Below are 16,606 nucleotides of genomic sequence, written 5' to 3'. Positions count from 1 at the left end.
TGTCTCTTGACTCCATGCCCTTCCAATCCACCCCCACACCTCTAAGTCCTCATCACCTCCTCTTTATTAACTCCTTATTTGCTGTGTAGCCCCACTTCATTTCCCCTTTTAGTATAAATCTGATCAAATCATTTTCCCATCTCAAATATTCTTGGATTGTACTGTCCAACAGAGTAGCCACTAGCCACATGTGGTTACTCTGAATTGAGATGTACTGTAAGTATAAACTATACATAGGATTGTGGAGAGTTACTACTCCCCCCAAATGCAGAATATTTTATTAATAGCTTTTATATTGATTACATGTTGAAAGAGTATTTCTGGATATTTGATTAAATAAAATATATTCTTAAAATTAAATTCATGTTTCTTTTATTTTTTATTATTTTTAAAAGATTTTTTATTTATTTATTTGCCAGAGAGAGAGAGAGAGAGAGAGAGAGAAAACAAGTGGTGGGGGGGCAGGTTGAGGGAGAAGCAGGCTCCCTGCTGAGCAAGGAGCCCAATGCAGACTTGATCCCAGGATCCTGGGGTCATGACCTGAGCTGCAGACAGACGATTAACTGATTGAGCCACCCAGGCGTCCCATGTTTTTATTATTTTTTTTTTTAATGCGGCTCCTAGAAAATTTAAAATTATATGTGCGACTTGCCTTTTATTTCTACTGGTTAGCACTAGAGTATCCCACTGTTGAAAAGATAAAGTCCAAACTCTTTACATGGCATACAGATTTCTTCATGGTCCGGTCTAATGTTTTGCTACTCTACTATAGAGTATAGTATAGCATGTAGAGTGCATACTATACACCAAATCACTTGAATTTTCCCACATTCTCTCTCATACCCTCTCCCTCTGCATGTTATCCTCCCAGTCATACTAATTTACTCTGTCTGATGTCTTCCTACGCATTCTTCAAGACTAATAAATAGCACCTTACCTCCTCCAAGAATATTCTACTCATTTCTCCAAGTAGCAGAGATATTGCTCCTCCATGCTCTCCCAGTGTCGTGTTATAATTACAGTTATATACCAGTCTGTTTTTGTTCTCCTGTCTCCATTAATAAACTATTTAAGGCCAGCAAGGGCAGAAAATGTGGTCTTTAGCTCCTGTTTACTGTGGCACAGTGCCTACCCTGCAGAGGTGTTTAATAAATGTTTGCTAAATGAACGGGTCTATCCAGACAATTGTTGAGGGAATGATCAACTTTTTTTTTTAAGATTTTATTTATTTATTTGACAGACAGATCACAAGTAGGCAGAGAGGCAGGCAGAGAGAGAGGAGGAAGCAGGCTCCCCACTGAGCAGAGAGCCCGATGCGGGGCTTGATCCCAGGACTCTGGGATCATGACCTGAGCCAAAGGCAGAGGCTTTAACCCACTGAGCCACCCAGGCACCCTGGAATATCAACTGTTTATAGAATTTAGTAAAAGCACCCATACAAAATATTAACCCCAATGGGTCAATAAAATGTAATGCACTTAAGATTGAACTATGTTTAAACAAAATCAAGGTTAAATGTCTAAAGAATGATTTCCAGGGGTGCCTGGCTGCCTCAGTCAGAAGAGCACACAACTCTTATTCTTTGGGTCATGAGTTTGAGCCCCACATTGGGTGCAGAGATTTCTTAAATAAATAAAAACTTAAAGAAAGAAATTATTTTCATACTTACAGATTTTCCTTCTGCCCAGATGACTGCTCCAACTCCAGTTTTATGATCCTCTGAAAGATAAATGACATTTAACTCAGTAAAGATCAATTTGTTAGTTTCAGAAACACATTTCCAAAAATAATACATATTGTTGAAACATAATTCATAATGTAGCCACAATCCTTGACATCTTCACTAATTATAGAAATACATTTTTATTACTAAATTTATTTAGTAAAAATTTACCACTAAAATAAATACTTTTAAGCATGGAATATGGAACTAGTACTAAATAACCAGGCAGGGTCACTACCAACCCAGTCACACATGATCTATATGCAGAGCTCATTAAAATGGCAGTGCCCACAGTCAGATTACTTCAAAGCTGCCAGAACAGAGTGTAATTTTATAGATTCTCCACTAAGTCAGTTTCTAAAAGACTACTTCTAACAGATGATGAAATTGATTTAAAAAGAAATTTCTGAACTGATGGATTTAATGTAACAATAATTCACAACACTCAAATCTGTCTTCTACCATTTTTTAAACACTCTAACCATGGAAAATACATTTTGCAGAAATGTCCTTGCTAAGAAAGAGTTCAAACTTTTAATACAAACAAAAACAAATTTTTGTTTTATATTTGTGTATAAAACCCTTTCCTGACCTTCAGAGTTTACCTGAAGGGGAAAAGAATGGCAATTTAGTGAATGATGCTCATTTCTGAATCAAGTGCCAGAAGTTATAAACACGAGATTATAATTTCCTTGCAGAACCCAAACATCTGCAACAAATAAAGCTGTTATTTCTTAAAACCATTAATCTGAAACAGAAAGCTTTAAAAACCAAAATAGAAATTCTGCATATCGAGCATTGACTTTTTCTACTAGTACTAGGGTAAGTTTCAAATTTCTAAGACAATTATACACTAATAACAAAAACATGGTATTTATCAAAATCTTAACAAGGGACTGATGTAGTTAAGTAGGTACACTTACACAGAGATGGTACCAATCATCTGAACTTACTCATATTGGTAAGGAGTAAATGAAACTATAGTTTTACCCTATAATTTCCTAAAAGTTAATCCCCCCAGTGATAACTTTATCCTACCCAGGCATTAAAAATGAGTTTGCTTCATAAATAACTTAAGTTTTAGAAGTTATGATAACATAATGAAATTCCCCATCTTCAGTTCAAGTAAGCTCGGGTTTTCAAAATTATATCACAAAGCATCTGTGCAATTTATCTGAAGCACTTTTTATGCATCATCTCATTTTTACCCTACAGTTAAAGCAGCTATTTCCTTTTCTAGATGAGAAAACGGGCCAAGAAATCAAGTGACTAAAATGTAGCCCTCCAGATGAAACCTACCCCTCCCTCTGATGTTAAGAATTTCTTAACAAAGATTCCTCTCTATTGACTGCCCAAGTAGACAGTGGTGAGGGTCCCTGAATTCATGAAATGTACAGTCCAACGTGGGAGGGAGACAGGAAGGGGCAAACACAGAAGCACCTGTTTGCTCTGCTGTGCTAGGAAGGAAATGAGGAGTGGAGGGTATTGGGAAGGCTTGTTCTAGAGTGGAGTTTCATGAAAGAGATTGTGGCTTAAACAAAATTTTGTTCCTTCCAAGACCTTCAGAATATAACATGAGGGGGAAAGAATACAATTATAGCTTTACGCTCATTTCTAAGGCAAGTGGCAGAAGCTAAAAACATATTATATTTGCCTGAAGCACCAAAATCTTTAAGCAAAATTACCCTAAATATATGTATAAACCTGAAATAAAAAAATGAGAGACTGAAATAGAAATTCTCCATGTTAAGGGCCTATTTTTCCTACCATTGACACAAGTATTTTTCATGTTATGTTTTTCCAGTCTCAGGAGCCACTTTTTCTGTTTCAGTCGGGGGACAGACTAAACATTGTCAGGAGGGGGAAAATGTGATTTTCCATCAGTATGCAGCTCTACTGTCTAGCTAAATCTAGCTACACCAACAGAATATTCTTTACTATGCCTTTTAAGATCAGAATAAATTTCACCCATGCTAGATGGAGATTTCCCACAGCTCCAAGGCTGGATGACAGATGAGATAATTTCTCAAGAATCTTTTTGCATCTGTAATTTTTACAGAAATTGCTCCCCATGATCTGATCATTCACAAGGTTTTCTCTGTACATCCTTCAAAGGAAAGGTCAACTTATAATCACTGAACCCAATTACCGAGACTCTGATCACTGAAAGTCAGAGAATTCTTTATCCCATGGCTCTGGAACACAGGTGTGGCTATTTAGCCCCTGATTCTGGGGTCACATCAGAGTATGTCCGAGTGCGTTCCATAGCCCACTTCATCAGAATCTCTGGATGCTTGTTAAAAGGGAGGCCTCCCAGCTCCCATGGACATCTGAAGCAACCTCTCCAAAGGAGCCAGGCAGGGCTCAGGAACCCATACTTTTCATGAGCATCCCCTCTGATTCATAGGCATACTGCAAGCTGAGAACCACCAAGTTATAATTGAAACAGTTAACTTTCGTGGCTCCAACTTACATTCATCACCAATGTCGTGGTTTAGGAGGAAGGCATGATCCTCAGCTTTGGAAAGCACTTAGTCTAAGGGAAAAGAGGACCCAAAAAAGATAAAAAATCACACTTGAACCAGATGGGTAAGAGCCAATGCCCTCCTCTCTTTTGTCCCCCTCTAGAGTCTAAATGAACACTGTCACTTTTTTGCTAACTCAAAATGTCCTTTAATGATCTCTCTGGGGATCCTATTTATTCAGCATTCAGAAAGCAATTAAGCATCTACTTCTTAGTTACTTTTAGAATTCTGTTGTTAGAGGTTTTGGAATTCATTTTACTCATGCACATTTTTGGATGAAATGGATTAAAGAAATGGTGTCTTCACTTTTAGAGTGAAATAAATTCAAAGCAAACTGAACAGAGTGAAATTAAAAGTCTGGGTTATCCGGAGCACACCCTATCATGGGGTTATCTACCTTGCTGGATTGTCCTCAGTGTTCAATGAGATACATATATTAATTTCCTGGCTCTGTGCCTAACACACTCAAGGTGCTCAATAAATTGTTACTGTTATAATTTATCATCAGTGAAGAAATACAAGTCCAGAATTCCTTATCAATCCCTTATATCAAATTTTTTTTGGGTCAGCCTGATGTACTTCTTTTGTGGCCACACCTGACCAAATATTTAGTGCAAATATTCATACATTTTACTCCATATGTATGTGCTTGATTACAATGTACTTCCTCAGGCCCCTCCTGGAGTGCTGTGTCATGTGCAATACATGTAACCATATTACCTTTCTAAAATCTGAAAAATTCTGGACTCCTTTTCATCTGGCTCCAAGAATTTTGGAGAAGGGATTGTGGACCATCTACATTTGGATATGAAAAGATTTCCTTTATCCATTCAACACACTGTGCTTCAGTGCTAAGGAAACGGTGATGAACACATGGCTCTCTTCCCCAGAAGAGCTGACAGCGGAGCGGACTGCATCCCCGAGACTTGCATCCTAGTCAAGATTGGGTTCTAGGCAAATAGTCATGCACAATAAAAAATTTAACCTTGAAAAATCTTTTCAGTTATCCATCAAGTGCAAAAGCACAACGTAATGTACAAAACTCTTCACAGAAATAGTGGATAACTTTATAATTATCCACAGAAATAGTGGATAACTTTATAATTTATTATAATTTTATAAGATACTTTATAAGTATCTTATAAAGAACATGGGGACGAATTTGTATCTATACATTACCACATCTTTTCTTTTTAACCACATCTTCAAACACTGGAATCATACATGGTATGATTCATATTCATGATTCATATTCATACATATTCATATTCATATTCATATGTATTCATATTCATACATGGTATGATTCATGATTCAGACATGGTATGATTCTCCTATGAGAAGCAGGAGATATTGAGATCAATTAAAAGAACAGTGCATGCCCATCTCACTCTGGAATCAGCTGAATTCTTATTAGCAAAGGGGAATTAGTGAATTATGGCTGTAACAGCTATTCCCATTTATTTCTGTTCTTCCAGAATGGTTAAGAGAAAAATTCTTTATAAAGCTGGGTTTTTGGCCAAAACACTAATGCATGGCCCACAATACAACATAATGACATTAAATCAGACTTTTACACAACAGTTGTTTGGAGTCATACAGTTTGTGCCTATAGTAGAACCAAATTCTTTAATAAAAATTGAGTGATTATTAACCCTGCTGAAGATCAGAATCCCTTGGAGAACTTTAAAAATTCATAGGCCTAGGCCATATCCTTACGTACTCAGTTCAGTAGGTCTGGGTTGGAACTCAAGCATTTGTACTTTTAATAGAAGTTTTAATGGTGATTCTGATACACTGTCAGTTGAGAATCTCCATTCTAGTCAAAGTACTTTGATTGTGGTCTTTGTTTAGAATATACTGCAGACCAGTGGCATTTGTATGAACCTTTTCTTATGATTTTCTTTCTTCTCCTTCTTTCTTGGGATAAGCTAAAAAATATCCTCCATTCACCAAATCTTACTCTACTGCTCCTCCTGCCTATATTTTCCCCCCCGCTTTCAAAGTTACATTTAAAAGTGATCATGATTTTACTTCAAAAAATTGTATGCCTGGTAAGATGTGAAAACATTGTTCTATAATTGGAAATACAGATGCCATCTTTCATCACAATAACGAAAATTCCCAAGTAACATTTTCCTTTTTCACATATACACTCATGGACAACTTAATGAAGTAAAAACATCTGATTTTTCAACTTGCTGATTAAAGAGATACCAGCAACTGGAAGAATTTAATATTCCTTTACTTAATGATATTAGTTATTTCGAATTCATATTTTTGTTATAAAGATTTTTGAAGTTTTTATTAAATGCCGAATACATACAAAATATTGACGAGTCAACTAAAATTAATGATTTTAATTCTCTCTCCTTTCTCTTTTTTGTCCCATTTCTAGTGGAGGGCTCAGTGATCAATGAGATGACAAAAGCAGGAAGTGGAAGGGTCTAGATAATCAGGCCCTGATTTATAAATGTAGCACTGAAAATAAGGCCACAGGAATCCTAAAACTGCTCTAAGAGTTGCCTACTCAAGGGTATCACTAACTTTACACATATAATGAACAGCAAGACCTTAGTGTCTAAGAATAAATGAACTCTACAATAGATGAGACGAATACCATTTTACTTCTGAGACAAATACAACCCAATCAGTCAGCCCCAATTTATGCACTAAGCATTTAACTCACCAGTTCGATATGCCAATAACCTGGCCTGAACCATGCAGTGCCTTGCAATTTCTTGTGGCAAACTTTGATTGTGAATTTCATTAATCTGTTCGGTATTACCACAATAAAATCCGTAGTGCTTAAAGTTGGGCACACTGGAAGCTACTGTGGCCAAGAGTAGGATAAGGTCTTTCATGTTTTGTCTTAGATTGCTAAAGTATGGATTTTCACATAGGTTCTCCAAGCCTATAGTCATCAGTATTTGCTTATGCATTTCTTCATTTGAAACCAAAAATAACATTTCATATTCTTTTATTCTTTCTTGTTTACATTCAGAATAAAAGTCAACGTTAGCATCCGGCAATGTTTTTGCAATTTTTTGAATAAAGTCACATTTGTAAGAGGTCTCCTCTACAAACTGCACCATATAACACACCAAAGGCTGAAGTAAGACACACACATGGGCCCGACTGTTTGACTTCAATCTTTCCACCGCTTTGGCATCTAACTTGGCATCTTCAGAACTAGAATCCTCAGTAAGCAAACTTATTTCTGGATCAGCAGGCCAGTATGAAATTCGGTTAACTCCAGCTGAAATACAAAATATGAAAGGCAGTTATCAGATACATGTTGAAATTAAGGACTTTCTTAATAAATCCACCTTATCATTGTGGTAGATCCAGCAGTCCCAATATGATAAATGTCTATTACGAAGTCAACTATTATATAGCCTAAGGGTTGGCAAACTATGGCCCAGAGGCCAAATCTGTCGCACTGCCTGTTTTTTCCCCAGCTTGCAGGTTAAGAATAGATTTTATAGTTTTTTTTTTTTTTAAGATTTTATTTATTTGACAGAGAGAGATCACAAGTAGGCAGAGAGGCAGGCAGAGAGAGAGAGGAGGAAGCAGGCTCTCCGCTGAGCAGAGAGCCCGATGTGGGACTTGATCCCAGGACCCTGAGATCGTGACCAGAGCCGAAGGCAGAGGTCCAACCCACTGAGCCACCAGGCGCCCCTAGATTTTATAGTTTTAAATAGTTGGAAAAATCAAAAGAATAGTATTTTGTAACAAATGATCATTTTATGAAATTTAGATTTCAGTGTCTATGAAGTTTTACCGGAACACAGACTCACCCATTCATTGACATAGTCTCTAGTTGCTTTTGCACTACAGTGAAGTAATGGAGTTGAGTACCTGTATAGACACCATATAGCTGGCAAAGCCTAAGAGATTTGTTATATAGCCCTTTATGGGAAAAGATGGCTGACCCCTAACAAAGCTCATGGAAGATATTTGTGGAGTCACAGGCTTTGCTCAGTGTGGTCCCAAAGCCCAGTGCCAGGACTATATACTGGAGTCCTATAAGTAATCAAATGGCTGCTTTTAGAAAGATCATAGCTGACAACTGATATTGTTTAGAGTTTTATATTTGAAATAAACAATTCATCCATACATTAAAAATGTACCTATGCTTGGAATTCTTCCTTTGGGAAGCTATTCTAAAAAAAAAAAAAAAAAAAAAAAAGAAAAATTCTAAACAAACAAACAAAAAAATCATGCATGTATGTATCTAGTGCAGCACTGTTTAAAACAGTAAAAACATAGGGGTGTCTGGGTGGCTCAGTCAGTTAAGTGTCACCTTCGGCTCAGGTCATAATCCTGGGGTCCTGGGATCTAGCTCCTGTGTTGGGCTCCCTGCTTAGCAGGGAGTCCCCTTCTCCCTCTCCCTTTACTCCTACTCTCCTTCCCCCTGCCCCGCTCATTCTCTCTCTCTCTCAAATAAATAAATAAATAGTAAACATATAGAACAAACCTAAATGGCCAAAAGACTGTGAGGGCAGCAGTTTATATGAATGTGTTGGGGGGTGGGGAGCAATATCAATTTTTTTAAGCCCATAAAATTAAAGACAAAACAATTTCTTTTCAATTAATGTGACAGAAGGTTAGTAATCTTTAATATACAGAAAAAACTGTAATTCATTAACAATACACATGAATTGACGAGAACAATAAGGCCTCAAGACAGACAAAATGATATGATCAGACAATTTACAAAAGAGAAAACAAAACTAGATAACAAACAGGCGAAAAAAATATTTGTATTTGAGAGGAAACAATGAGATCCCTTACACAGGGTTAAGCACTCAAATGTTCATCAACTGATTAGTATTTTACAAAGAGATCCCTTCGCTAGTATCTCATGAAATTTCAGCTAGGACAGGTTTTTATGATTGTGCCCAGAAGGGAAAAGACAGATGGCCCACAGAGTGTCCTGCATTCCAAGTAACAGATGAATTAAAAAGTCTTAGTTGAACAAACACACATTTCTATCTACACCCTGCTCATCCTGACTCTTACTGTAGCTTAGGTTATAAATCAGCTTTGAAGGCTCAGAGCTGGTATCAGAATGCTTCCTCTGGCTGCATTTCATCTTCCCTCTGTTGGAGTTCTCACAATCCATTTTCTATTCAGTGGTGATAGTCAATCTTTCATCTAAGCATCTGGTTTGCTTCTAGCAATCCTGATTTAAGGAGAAGAGGGGATGACTAGTCTTTGAACAAATGTTCACATACCACTGGCAAATGCAACAGCAGGGGTTTCCAAATGTTTTGGTTTCAGACCTTGTTATAGTCTTAAAAATTAATGAGGACCCCAAAGAGCTCTGTTTATATAGAGTATACCTACTGATATTTATTATATTAGAAACTTAAAACAATTTCAAAAAAATACTTAATTCATTAAAATAACAATAGAGAACCTACTATACATTAATATAACACAGTTTAATAAAAAATAACTATTTTCCAAAACAGCAATGAAAACTAGTTGAGAAGAATGGCATTGTTTTAAATGTTTACAAATCTCTTTATTATCTGGCTTAATAGAAGACAGCTGGATTCTCAAATCTGCTCCTGCTTTCAATCTGCTGTGATAGGTTGTTTTCACTGAAGTATATGAAAAGTATTCAGCTCCACACACATGTATAGTTGAAAAAGGAGTATTTTAACACACATTTCAGATAACTGAATATTCCTCTTTGACACTACATAAAAATGTGAGGGGTAATTTCTTAAAAGTTAGTTACAGTGTGGAATCTGAAATATATCAACAAACTTTCCATACACTACGTTAAAGTCCATTGGTTTACTGTGCACTTATAATGGCTCTCTCACTCATGCATGATTTTGTAGCATCCTACTTTGGTCTTTTGGAAAATACTGGTTTACCGACTTTACAATATTAAGACAAAGTACTGTTCATTAGCATGACCATGACCATCATTAATATTACATCATTAGAGTCTTTAAATGTTAGGAAGCTGTAAGCTCATGACGGTGGATGTAACTTTTTCAAAATTCTAATTTTCACTTGAAGACTCAAACTTTATCACTGGCAACAAATACTGTCAGTTTTCTTGGGAGTGATAGGTTCACTTCATTCCTTTCTGAGAGAACATTTGCCACACAGCCAAGTCTTAAAAATTATAGTTTGTTCGCAGTGTTCCATGAAAAAAAGTGAATAATTCAGTTTATAACATAAGGCTAAAGAGTTACGGGGTCCCCAGAAAAAGAAAGAGAAGTCATTTCAGGCCCCCAGCTATGTTCTTGATTTATGCCCTCCTTATGGGCTCTACTCGCCCTAGCTCCAGAGCTGTGTCAGAGTTCTTGCCGAACTTCCAGAGAGATGTCAGAGTTACAACAAAGTGCAAAAGGATTTTAAGGGAACAAAGGGAATGCAAGAACTAACAGTGTCTATCAGATCTGGAAATAACTTACTCATATCAGTCACAATAAATCAGTGGTAAAAACTCCCAGTGCTGGTTTCAAAATAAATAAGGCCCTACATTCCTTACAGAGATAAGGAGCCCAAGACCCCATCCTGGTACATGCCCTTAGCCCCTTCCCCTTGTCGGATGATTACCTTTGCCTCATTATGTTAAAATCTCTGCCCAAGGAGAAGGATAACCCTCATTAACATAATGTATAACATAAATTTTCTTAAAACCAATGTACAACCTTATGCCTGCCTTTGCATATGAAGACAAAACTCCCCTTTCTGAATATTCATCTTAACCCTAAATAAAGGTACCCATTCACCCAGCTCTGGGAGTCATGGATTTGGAAGTTATTCCCTGTGATCTCCTTATTTGCTGCAAATAAAGTTTCCTTCCTTTCAGAGTGACAACTCTACCTGGTGCAACTCCTATCTGTAACTCACCAAGGAGCTAACTCATGAAACCATGTTAGTTTGGTTACAGTAACTCAAACAACTGCACACATAAATGTTTTTCCTTAAGGCAACCTTCATACTTAATTAGGTTTGTAGCAAAAGTGCTTTAGGTCCACCTCCTATTTTTTCAACACAGAATAGTAAAAAGATGTGTACTAAGGGTTGGGATTTATTAAAATTAATAATTTTTACTGTTTTATCAAGGACATTTTTACATGAAACCCTCTTTTTAAACTCCAAGTTCATGGCCATAAAGAGTACAAGGACTGGGGTGCCTGGGTGGCTCAGTGGGTTAAGCCGCTGCCTTCGGCTCGGGTCATGATCTCAGGGTCCTGGGATCGAGTCCCGCATCGGGCTCTCTGCTCAGCAGGGAGCCTGCTTCCCTCTCTGTCTACTTGTGATCTCTCTCTGTCAAATAAATAAATAAAATCTTAAAAAAAAAAAAGAGTACAAGGACTACTACTACCTTGATTCATACTACAGCAATAGTAGTTTACTCACCATCATTTTGGTACTATTTGTATAAATGTAGTGTTATTAAGAAAATAGTATGATCTTGTGGACCATCAGGAATCCACAGACCGCACTTTGAGAACCACTGTGCTTTAGAACACTAATCTAATGATTGCCATATAAATAATAAATAATTGTCAATAAAAGCTCAGCACAAAACACAACTATGTTTTATTCATTTTTCTCCCTTGCTCTAGAAGAGATCAATCAACACACTCACATTCTTTTTCTATTATCAGTGCCTTTTTCTATTATCAGTGCCATCTCAACCCTATTTTATACCCTGCCTAATATCAAGCTCTTAACCTCTTATCTTTCCATGTTCTAATTCAATAACAAAAAATTAAAAAGTGATAGTAAATTTAATCATGTTAAAACCTGCTCAAAAAGCTTTAGCTCCATATTATCTATATTAAGATTTATAGGTCAATTAACACAAGTGATGAAATGAATATACAGTCTGCACAATTAATTGGTAAAAGAAAAAGAAAAAACAATGTCCCCACCACTCTCATACCTATCTTCTCTATTCATAATGGCAGGGGAAAGACTATAGAATCCAGCAGTATCTGGGCTCTACCTGCTTGAAATACCTGCTGCAGGCAGCAGGTTCTAGCCACATGACCACTTCTCCTGGAAGTGCCTCACTTGTAGGTCAACGGCACTGTCTTTACCCTGGATCTATCTGATCACTACTCTTTAAAACTTTCATGTAAATAAAAATTGCCTTCTTCAAAATAAGCTTAGGTACTCTGTTCTACAGGATAAAGCTCAAAGGCCATACAGTTTTTCAAAGTTCTCCACTTTGAGTCCCACCCTGTCATTATCATCTGTCTGCCACTATTCTTTCCAAGAGTATTTCTCCATTATGAACACTGACCCCAGAACCTTGCTTCTCACAAACCAATGACCCCGCATGTGCTGCTCCCATGGAATGCGTTCTTCTTCCTCTCTATCTGACCCATCAAGATCCAGCTTAAGCCCCAGCCTTTCATTACATGACAACCTGTATAGATCACTATTTCACTTCTCAATTCATATATCACTTAACAGCCTTTATCACTCATTTGGTACTAGATGATGTGTTACATTAAGTTGTAACAAATAACCCAAGCAGCAAATTGAGGGAACAGATTAAAACTGTTTAAGCCTTGGGGCGCATGGGTGGCTCAGTGGGTTAAGCCTCTGCCTTCGGCTCAGGTCATGGTCCCAGGGTCCTGGGATCGAGTCCCGCGTTGGGCTCCCTGCTCAGTGGAGCTTCCCCCTCTCTCTCTGCCTGCCTCTCTGCCTACTTGATCTCTCTCTCTCTGTCAAATAAATAAATAAAATCTTAAAAAAAAAAAAAAAGTTTAAGCCTTGTTTGGGATGCCTGGGTGGCTCAGTTGGTTAAGCATCTGCCTTCAACTCAGGTCATGGTCCCAGGGTTCTGGGATTGACCCCCACATCTGCTCCTTGCTCAGTGGGGCGCTTGCTTCTCCCTTTCCCTTTGTCTGCCACTCCCCCTGCTTATGCTCTCTGTCAAACAAATAAATAAAATCTTTAAACAAACAAAAAACTATATAAGCCTTTTCTTCTCCAGAAGCTCTCCAAACCTCCTCTTTTTGGAGGAGGAGGCCTCATTACATTGGCATGATCGATTAAATTATTGGCCATTGGTAACTGAACTCAAACCCCAGAGGTCTGAGAAGTGAGATTGAAAGCGCCAACCCCTTAATTACCTGGTTGGTTCTGCTGACAAGTGGGCCCTCATTTATGGGGCTTCCCAAAAGTCCCTTCACTAACAAATTCAAGTGTGGCTGAAGGGGGCTTGTTAAGAATAACAAAAGACACCTCTATCACCCTCATCACCCAGGAAGTTCCAAGGGTTTTATTTGCTTTGTACCAGGAATGGGATGAAGACCAAATATATAACTCATATTCTAAGTCACAACATCATAGTGCCTATGTAAAAGATGTAATATTTTTAAAATGGGAGAATGGTATGCATACTTACCTGGGTACAAAACAGAATCATAAGCATAGCTTTAGTGAGCAGCCTGGTGTAGCAGATAGTTAAACATTAATAATTTTATGGATAAAATTAAATGGATAGTTAAACATTAATAATTTGTGCTTCTCCGTCTGAAGTACAGAGCAGTCCCTGGGAGACAGTTGCTCAGCTAGGAGCTACAGAGCCCACAGTGGATGGGAACAGAAATGATGCAAGTGACTTCCAGGCCAGCATTTTTAGTTTTTAGGAGCAGTGTGCCTTCTCTATTCTCTGTCTCAGTCTACCTCTGGATGCAGAGGACTCAAGGCTCTAGAAGACAACAGTAGCAAAACACAGAAGATGCCTACACCCATGAAACAGCCACATGGAGAAAAACCGCCTGCTGTTCAGCAACACCTGTGTTGGACTATTACATGGGTGATAAAGGTCTAGTATATTAAGCCACTGAAATTTCAGTGTTTGTTATAGTAGCTAGCATTAGTCTACTAATACACAAAGGCTCATCTATTTTTTTTTTTTAAGATTTTATTTATTTATTTGACAGACAGAGATTACAAGTAGGCAGAGGCAGGGAGAGAAGGAGGAAGGGAAGCAGGCTCCCTGCGGAGCAGAGAGCCCGATGCGGGCCTCGATCCCAGGACTCTGGGATCATGACCTGAGCCGAAGGCAGAGGCTTTAACCCACTGAGCCACCCAGGCGCCCCACAAAGGCTCATCTAAACAGTGACAGGGCTGAGACCAGAATCTGTGTTTTTTGACTTTTCTTAATATCAAACTATATTCTAATATGTATTCATATTTCTAAATGATAGTGGTGTTTAGGCAATTTATCTTGGTTATTCTTAGATAAATACTATTAATCCCCAACCAAGCCTTATCTACACTTACCATTTACAATCATTTTCAAACAAGCAGAACAAGGTTTTCTGGAAAAATAAAGATCACAGTTTTTCAGCCTTGACCCATGTTTTATAAGAGCAATTTTTCCAGCATGTAAATCTTCACTAGAACAGTGGAGACCAACAATTTTCGTGTTTTTCACCACCACAAGACCAGTTCTCTTCACCTACATTAAAATACAAAATAATATTGTATTAGTGATAACATCTATTAAAAAAGAAACAGGCCCCAAATGGAGTCAGTCGCGCTAAGTCCACATCATTGGACTGAGATTTAATACCTAGCTGCAGTTTTGGCCTCTCCCAGGAATATAACCTTAACCAGTCAGACTGAAATTTCCGGGTCAGCTAGTGAGGAAATCCGCCTGATAAACTCCTGCAGTCCCCCGAAGGAATGTAACTCTGCCTGAAACAATCCACTTTTTGCTAGACACTTCCTTTTCCTGCCCTGTCTGTAGAAGTCTGTAGAGGCCTACAGAAGCCTCCCCTTTTTGCAGTGATGAAGAGCCCCTCCCTATTTACTAGACAGGATGCTGTATGATTCAAGAATCGTTGAATAAAGCAATTAGATCTTTAAGTTTAGTCAGTTGAACTCTGGTTTTTAACAGATTTGGTGGGAGCATATGGATACAAAGGAAAATTCCTGATGGCTTCAGGGACAACAAGAAACACAAGCACGATACTCTCTGTCCTTCTTGCCATATCTAAGGGCCATAGGTGAGTTTCTCTTCGTTCTGGGCTTAAATGTTTTTGCACTGAGCTCTTAATCTGATTGGTTTTCCAGTCCAAAATCCCCCATTTGATTGGAGTCCCCACCCCTTGACTTAGCCCCCAGATTCCACATTGGGAACTCCTGGTGGTTCAGTCTACAACTCCCCATTGTGTGGAATCCCAGGCTATAGTCCCTATTTATTGAGGGGTGCTGGTTCAGTCCTTTTCCCAGTCCCAGACTGCATGTTAATAATTGGTAGTGGTGTGCACAAGGCCTTCTTTTGGCCAGGCTAAGGTAACATCTCTTGATTACTGCTGGTGTGTTAAGGTGAGCATGTCTGTCTTACTTTGTGTAGGTAAAAACTACTGCTAATCGAACAAAAGCTGCCAAATTGGTGGACATGGGTTAAGCACTTAAAAGCTATTAGAGCAATTGCCACTGAACTCTAAGAATCCTGTGTTAGGATAAACTGGTCATAGAATGGGTTAGAATGACACTAGGTCACTCACCAACCTCAAGAAAATTTTGATGCAATTAGGTATAGGGTAAAACACCACAAAACTCCCAACCCCGGTGCAGCAGCATGTCCCTCTTAGCTATTAGTTTGGCTCTGAGAGACCCACTTAGCTTAAAAACAAATAGATAGATAGATAGATAGATAGACAGATAGATAGAGGAGTGCCTGGGTGGCTCAGTCGGTTGATCATCCGACTCTTGGTTTCAGCTCAGGTCATGATCTTAGGGTCCTGAGATTGAGCCCTGTATCAGGGTCCGTGCTGAGTGTGGAGTCTGCTTGTCCCTCTCTCTCTGCTCCTCCCCCCGCTCTTTCTTTCTCTCTAGAATAAATAAAATTGAAAAAAGAGAGAGAGAGAGAGAGAGATCCTTAAATTCCAAAGCATACCACCTTCTGGCACACTTACTTATTTTAAGTCTAAAAATTATAATCCTGGAAGCTAGAAGTATCTACAAAATGACAAAATCTCCCTAAGCTTTTTTGTATCCTAAGAAGTTGGCTTGGTAACAACCATCAGGTTGGGGACCCCAAAATATGGCCAGACAGAAATGTAGGCTGTACCTCCTTTACCACTAGCTACCGCTGGACAGAAAATATGGGTTAAACTCCGTTTCTGGCTAGGGCCCTACCAAACTGCTAGAAGCCCTCAGATAACTAACAGTCTAGAATGCGATGGACATGGTGAGGAATGGTCCGGTTAGATAAGATCATTCAAGAAGAAAGGGTTCCCAAATCAAAACACAGTGGTATATACCTGTTTTAACCGGCATGCAGAAGGCTCCAAAAGGCTTCAAAATTCCAAAATACCTTCACTAAAAGATTTGTTGCAAATCA

General features: G+C 38.3%; 1 protein-coding gene across 2 annotated transcripts in view; it reads right to left on the bottom strand.

The window, feature by feature from the left end:
* Positions 1–16,606, bottom strand: part of CDADC1 (cytidine and dCMP deaminase domain containing 1) — a 46,213-nt gene that overhangs the window by 13,402 nt on the left and 16,205 nt on the right. For both annotated transcript variants that reach the window (XM_080798107.1, XM_080798106.1), the window contains 3 exons: positions 14,536–14,713; positions 6,938–7,507; positions 1,670–1,719 (listed from right to left, as the gene is read on the bottom strand). In XM_080798107.1, coding sequence (XP_080654233.1) covers positions 1,670–1,719; positions 6,938–7,507; positions 14,536–14,713 — 798 coding nt within the window. The remainder of the gene's footprint in view (positions 1–1,669; positions 1,720–6,937; positions 7,508–14,535; positions 14,714–16,606) is intronic.

This window comes from Martes martes, assembly GCF_963455335.1.
Source record: "Martes martes genome assembly, chromosome: 3".
In the NCBI taxonomy this organism is placed as follows: domain Eukaryota; kingdom Metazoa; phylum Chordata; class Mammalia; order Carnivora; family Mustelidae; genus Martes; species Martes martes.
Note: the sequence above shows the minus strand (reverse complement) of the source record. Positions and strands in the feature narration are given on the sequence as shown.